Source organism: Lactuca serriola, chromosome 6 (assembly GCF_051521515.1).
Source record: "Lactuca serriola cultivar US96UC23 chromosome 6, Lser_US96UC23_V15, whole genome shotgun sequence".
In the NCBI taxonomy this organism is placed as follows: domain Eukaryota; kingdom Viridiplantae; phylum Streptophyta; class Magnoliopsida; order Asterales; family Asteraceae; genus Lactuca; species Lactuca serriola.
This window is the reverse complement of record NC_136413.1, coordinates 79,738,869-79,746,278: the sequence shown is the minus strand read 5'-3', so window position 1 is coordinate 79,746,278 and position 7,410 is coordinate 79,738,869. Positions and strand designations below refer to the sequence as shown.

General features: G+C 33.9%; 1 protein-coding gene across 1 annotated transcript; it reads left to right on the top strand.

The window, feature by feature from the left end:
• The first annotated feature begins 2,570 nt into the window (after nucleotides 1-2,570).
• Nucleotides 2,571-3,588, top strand: LOC145059946 (uncharacterized). The gene is made up of 2 exons (XM_079007704.1): nucleotides 2,571-3,222; nucleotides 3,365-3,588. Exons 1-2 carry the CDS (start codon nucleotides 2,571-2,573, stop codon nucleotides 3,586-3,588), a joined length of 876 nt encoding a protein of 291 aa, XP_078863830.1.
• The last annotated feature ends 3,822 nt before the right edge of the window (nucleotides 3,589-7,410 follow it).

Genomic DNA, 7,410 nt, shown 5'->3' with positions numbered 1-7,410 from the left:
GAAGATAGGCAGGAACTCGACAAGTTGGAAGAACAACTCGTCGAGTCTGTTCTTGGACTCGACGAGTTGGATCGAAGAACCTCAACCTTTTCTGGTTAAGACTTAGATCGGTGAATTGAGTGGTGACTCAGTGAGTTGGGCAGGATGGGACTCAGAGATCGTTAAACTCGACGATTCTTGGGGTGACTCGGCGAGTTGAGTCGTTTTATGGGAGTTTCTAAATTCATGGACTCGACGAGTCTTGGGGTGACTCAGCGAGTAGAGTCAGTCAAGAGGGTTGACTTTGACCATGAATTTGACTTTGGCAAGAGTGGACTTAGACGGCTTCTAAGAGTTCTGTTTGGATCTAAGTGTTATGTATATCGATATTGGTAGCTCGGGGAGCTAGTGGAGCAGCAGTTCAGAGAATTGTCGGTCAGCAGTCAGAGGGTTATTAGCAAGAGTTCCTCAGTTCAGGTGAGTTTCCCTTTTGTGTGAATGGGTCTAAGGCCACAATGTCGGCCTATGTAGTTATGAGTAGGAAGACCCGGGGGTTAGCCCTAGGCACTGTTTGCTATTCTGATATTCAGGACCAAGGTCCGATGTCGGGCGGGTACCCAAGGAATGGTTTGCATGATAGAGTATCTTGTTGTCTGTGTGATGTATGTATGTGCCTGGTAGGAAGGTGAGTGTGAGCGAGGTCCCGTATCTCACCAATAGCAGAGTATGGATGGTGTTCCATATCTCATTAGTAGCAGAGCATGGGCGAGGCCCGAGATAGGTATGGAGTGAGTGTATGCGTGGGCCCATATCTTACTTACAGTAGGAGCTTAGACGGGGTTCCAGACTCACAATTGACAGGATAGGGCGAGGCCCGGAGTAGCGGGTGAGGCCCGAAGTAGCGGGCGAGGCCCGGAATAGCGGGCGTGGCTCAGTATGTGCAGTATGTGTTTATGCAGGGTATGTGGTAGGTTGGGGGAACTCACTAAGCTTCGTGCTTACGGTTTTCAGTTTTGTTTTCAAGTACTTCCGGTAGCGGAGGGAAGACCTCGGGGTGATCACATGGCACACACCATTGATTAGTCAGCCTGGGATGTTTTACTCTGATAATGAAATTATGTTTTGGAATTAATACTCTGAATTATGTTATGATTTATGATATGTTTTTATAAAAATGGTTTTGGTAATGATTTAAAGAAAAAATTTTGGTACGGATTTTTGGGATGTTACATAAGTGCATGGTCAAGTCGGGACTAAGTTGATGTGTGCAATTGTAGTTTGTTGCCAGTCGTCATAAATCGAAAATTGGGAAACAACACGTGAACAGAGAGTATGATTAAAATCCATGTCTCGGTTCATACGATATCTAGAATGGAGGAATATCTGATCCTTTATCTAAAGGACAGGTTGCTGATAAGATCAGAGTTCGACAACGTCTTTAAGAGCTATGATTTCTAATCGAATTGTACTTACATTATATTTACTAGACTTATCCAAATGGGAGACTGTTGGATTAGTGTCTAAGCGCGTAACTATATTTGGTATGTACTTGACTCGCTTGTGCATGGTCTTTTTGGGTTGCCTTCACCAAATCAACTTGATATGATGATTTATGGAGAAAGATTATTAATTATGATTTATTAATATATTATATGAATAATATATTAAAGGATAAATCATATTGTTTAATTAATATTATTCAAGAATTAATTAATAATTAGTTTTGTGTCTAAAAGACATTAATTAAACTTAGGGGACTGGAATTATAATTATAACATAATTGCAATTGGGCCATGGATCACCTTGGAACATAGGTTGGACGAATTCTATGGGAAGCCCATAAGGAATTCGTCCAAGGGGTGTTCTAAAGGGAGTCTATGGGCTGCTTGGAGCCTAAGCAGTCAAATTAGGGTTTCCTTGTTTGATAATCCTAATGGCTCACCATATAAAGACTCATATGGCCCCAAAAACGTGGTGAACTCTTTTGAAAGAACCCTAGGACATTTTTGGTGCTCCTCCTCCTTCTCATTAGTCATTCTCTTGCTCGTGGTGTTTGTAAACCATTAGAGGAGTGACATTTGTGACTCTAAGCTCCAAGGAAAGAAGATTGAAGAGATTTAAGCCATTCTACAAGAGGTAATCATCTAGATCTATTCTTGCATGTCAATTTCGAAATTAGTATGCTAGATCAAGGGTTTATAAGTCTTAGATGAATTGCATGTACAATAGAGAAACCTAGATCCAAGCTTTAGGGTTTGCATGAGCACATAGGATGTTCTTTTGTATAAAACCCATCATTAATTTTGTTATAACTTTATGATAATATATTTTGAAAAGTTTTTATGTAAAAAATATGCAAAAAATAAGCAAAAAGCTAATAAGTTTAATGGTGTTTTTGACAATCATATAAGTTTAAATAAAGAATATACAAAGACATATTTTTTTGTATAAAAATTTATGCTAAAAAAATTTAACGTTGTAGATGAAATACTACTTCCACCAATTTTTACATCATTTTGGTGTAAAAATATGGAGTAGACTTAGAGATGGTCGTAAAGCATGAATTATAAAACACAAGTCCTTCTATTTGAATGAAAAATAAACCTAAGTCACTTAAAGCATCTCTTAAACTTTGGTGGGCTTCAGAAAAGCTAAATAGATATATCCTGAAATCGGATTTGCTTTCTAGATTGAATGTCATTGACAAATTAGTGGATGGTGGTGAAGTCTCGGATGTTATTTTGAAAGAAAGAGGTTCAATTAAAGCGAAGCTCTCTGAGTTGGAATGTAGAGAATTTAGAAATGTTTCACAAAAAGCAATAGTCAAATGGAGTATCGACGGAGACGAAAATTCAAAATATTTTCAGGCCATTCTAAATAAAAAACATAGGAATATTTCAATTCAAGAGGTTAAGGTTGAAGTCGAATGGATCACAGAAGTTGATAGAGTTAAAAATGCTTTTGTGGACCATTTCAAAGATAAATTCAAAAAGTTTGAAGTTATTCTTGTTGTGAATAAGAGCTCTCGGTATAAAATGCTCACGATAGATCAAGCTAATTACCTTGACATTGCGGTTGAAGAGGAGGAGGTCAAAATGAAGGTTTGGGTTTGTGGTAATGAAAAAGCTCCTGGTCCCGATAGTTTTAATTTTGCTTTTATGAATCAATATTGCAAGGTAGTTAAATCTGATATAATTGCTTTTGTAGCAGATTTCTTCGAAAAATCAAGTATCCCTACAGGATGTAATTCTTCGTTCATCACATTAATTCCTAAAGTGTCCAGCCCGGTTGTGGTAAACGATTTCATACCAATTAGCGTAATTGGAATTCTATATAGTATATTGTCTAAAATTTTAACTCTTCATTTGTTCAAACTTGTTCAAAGTTGTCAATTCAGTGGTTAGTAGTGAGCAAACAACTTTTGTTAAAGACAGACAAATTCTTGATGACCCCCTAATGGTTAATGAGGTGGTGGAAGGGTATAAAAAGAACCATAAAAAGATGATGATTCTGAAAATAGATTTTACAAAAGCTTATGATTTGGTTAATTGGGAATATCTTGATCGAGTTATGAAATTTATGAATTTCGGTTTGAAATGGAGAGGGTGAATAAGAGGTTGTTTGTCTTATGCTAAAACTTTAATTCTCCTTAATGGCAGTCCTACGATTGAATTTTAGTTACAAAGAGGGTTGCACAAAGATAACCTATTATCCTCTTTTTTATTCATATTGATGATGGAAGGGCTTCATGTATCTATTTAAGATGTTATTCAAGCTAATATGTTTTCAAGTGTGCCGATCAGGAATAAAAATCTTTCTATTTTTCACTTTTTTTTGTTATCATCATGGGCAAATAGGACAAACATAATTTGGTCAATATGGTAACGATTCTTAATTGTTTCTAGTATCGGGATTGAAAATAAATTTGTTTAAGCCTAATATGTTTGGTATTCGAACGAATTGGGGGGGGGGGGGGGTAGTTGATTTTGCGGGTGTTGTCGGTTGCAAACCATAAAAACTTCCTTTTGCTTATCTTGGCCTCCCGGTAGGTCAAAATATGTCTAAAACTATCAGTTGAAACCCGGTCATTCAAAAATTCCACAAGCGGTTGTTGAAATGGAAAGTTTCCACTTTATATGTTGGAGGGAGAGCTACAGTCACACCCCCAAACCAGAATGGCGGAAACGTCTAAGGGTGGATGACTTCATGAATAGTGTCATAACATAATGAATAATAGCGATCAAAGCAACACAACCATCATAATTATAATTGGGAAAATTACATTCTATCTTAATGTTGTTTGTTTCAATTCCAATTACATTACGACAAAAATGAATAGTGTGACACTGTAACGTCCATCCTCACAACTTTGTAATTACATTGCTCAACGATTCCTTGAAAATACAAGTAGTTTGTAAAAGTGTCAACAATTAAGTTTGTGGGTTCATAAGAGTTCTGTATATGAAAATTTTGTAACTTTTCCTTGTAGAATAATAATGTATGTTCCAGAAAAACCAATATTTTCTTAAAATGAGTTGTAGTCTTAAAAACCCTAAGACCGAAAATGTATAAGTATGTTTGTACTTGAAGATAGTATTATGTAGTTTTATTATATAAAACCATTTGAATGAATGCTACCCCGTAAACCAAATGTATCGTTGATTCCCCAATAAGAGTTTTTTATGTGAAAAATCTGTAACTTTTCCTTGTAGAATGGAAGTGTATGTTCCAGAAAATCCGATATTTTCTTAAAATGAGTGGTAGTCTTAAAAACCCTAAGACCAAAAATGTATAAGTACTTCTATACTTGAAGATAGTATTACGTAGTTCTATTTTTATATAAAACCATATGATTGTATCTTATCCCCGTAAACCAAATATAGTGTTAATACCCCATGTGAGTTCTTATAAACATGCTATAACCGTAGTTGGCCTGTTGCGACGTTCTTCAGGCGTCGAAAATGTTAGATAATTGTCACCCCAGACCTGCTGGTCTAGCTGTAGCTAACAGCTTAGGTGCGGGATTGTCAGTCCCGTATAGATTTGTACATAAGTGTCATGCTCTCTTACCGAGATTTTGGTTATAATACAAGAATTTTGTAGGTACTCTGGTAGGTACGGTGAAGACTATATCTCACAAAATTGTATCAAGAAGTTTACGTATAGTATAATGAAAACCCTTTTGTAAGTGGAAATATTATATTTCCATAGTGATTACATAGTGTAAAATACTTATACCTTTAAATAATTTTTTGCTCGCCCCAAAAATGGTAATAAATGTTAATGACCCATAAACTACACCCATTGTAGTTTATCATACATGTTTTGTCGTGTCCATATATATATATATATATATATATATATATATATATATATATATATATATATATATATACATTTATCATAATAAATGTTTTTCTATACTCGTGTTAGATGTAAAATTATATGATATAATCTTTTAAAATATCTAAACATACTAACTTTTATATATATATATATATATATATATATATATATATATATATATATATATATATATATATAAAAGTTAGTATGTTTAGATATTTTAAAAGATTATATCATATAATTTTACATCTAACACGAGTATAGAAACACATTTATTATGATAAAGGCAACTTTTCTAGTCTTCGGTCTTTTTAACGTCACTAACGGTAAAAAAAATAGTTGTAAACTTTGTAAAATTTATTTTTACCTTTTTATGTCTATGTTTTAGAAAAATTATAGAAAAATCATCGTAAGTCGAAATTTGGATCCATAAACTCTCAGAGCTTAGAAAATGAGTCTACTTTGTCCATAATTTTTACCCTAACCTTAAGTAGTTCCTAACCGGAGTGAAAATGTTCATTTTCACAGACAGGTCCGAAATGTTCTGAAATGATAGCAGTTTTGTAAAAATCACCATAAATTATAGAAAAATCGTATGAATGCGTGCGAGTGGTCCTTAAAACTTATAGACCTAAACTATTTGCATATTGTATAGTTTTGATATCTATTAAGCATAAGAAGGGTAAAACAGTTAGTGAACAGACCATAACTTCTCTGTAAAAAGCTGATATGTACGCTTAGATATGTTTTAGTGACATAACTTGTATTTTTTGTTTGCAATGCCTTTAAATCATCCAGATAGGATTTGTTTAATGTGTATTCTCCCCCAAAACTTGTAAAACATAAAAGGGGCCGTAGAAAACTCAACTTCACATAAAACGATAGATTTTTAAGTTTTCTTTATGTATAACTAAATCTTTGGTATTTCGACTAGTTTCAAGACATATGTTCCAAATAACATATTATGGTTTATATTCCAAAAAAATGGTGTATTGACTTGGTTATAACCATATTTGCTAGAAAAGTCATATTATGTTCATAAAAACCCTAGTTTTAATAGTTTTGTTTTTGTGGCCTTTTTCTCAAGACCATATAATTTGTTTATACTTATTTTTCATAGTTTTGCATTCCTAAACAAACATACCACATGTAAATGTTCAAATAACTAAGTAATAACATCTTTTCATGAATATAATATTTTTACACAACTTAAAAAAGAAGCATGTATAACAACTTGTGTTATTATACAAGTTTACTTGTATCCCCCCCCCCCTCCCCTAAAACTTGGAAAAACTCGAAAATGAAGGGTATGGACTCACCTTCAGTGGATTTCTTAGTTGATAAAGAGATGAAGATGAAGGTTTTCACGCTTTGAATACTTGAGGATGGTATTACCCTATGGATATTAACACATATTAATATGTATAATTGTAACAAAACTAGTATTTTTTATGTGTAGAATCACTAGATCTATGGAGAAAGGCTTACCAAAAAATGAAGAACCAACTTAGGAAGAATTATCCTTGAGAAATATGGAGAGCTCTTGAGTGAAAATAAGAGAATGAAGAAGTTGGAGAAGATGAAGTGAGAGGGGAGGGTTGGACGTAATTTATGGGGGGGAGGGGTGGGGTGGGTAGGGTGCGCATGCATGGATGTATGTTGTGTAATGGCTTGGATACATGTTAGGTAACGATTGTGTTGGGAAAAGGGGTGACAACTAGTCTAGTCATGGGCTTTCACCAACACAAAAGTCAACTCTTTATATTTTATAAAGATGTTGGTATTTTTATAAAAAAAAATAGTGTGATATTTTATAAAAAGTGTGGTATAAATGATGAATAAATATTTAATTTGAATTATAAAAATTCAAATGATTATAAAAATCATTATTATTAAAATTAATAGTATGTTACATGAAGTTAGGTTGAATTTCCAAGTTCTTGCCGCTAAAAATTTGGATGTTTAGCCGGGTATAAACTTTGTCGTATTTGGTGACCAATTCACGAAAAATTTTTGTTTGTAGCCTTTGTTATGAATTTTCCATGTAGTATAAGATTTATGAACTCCACTACATTGAGTTATGAA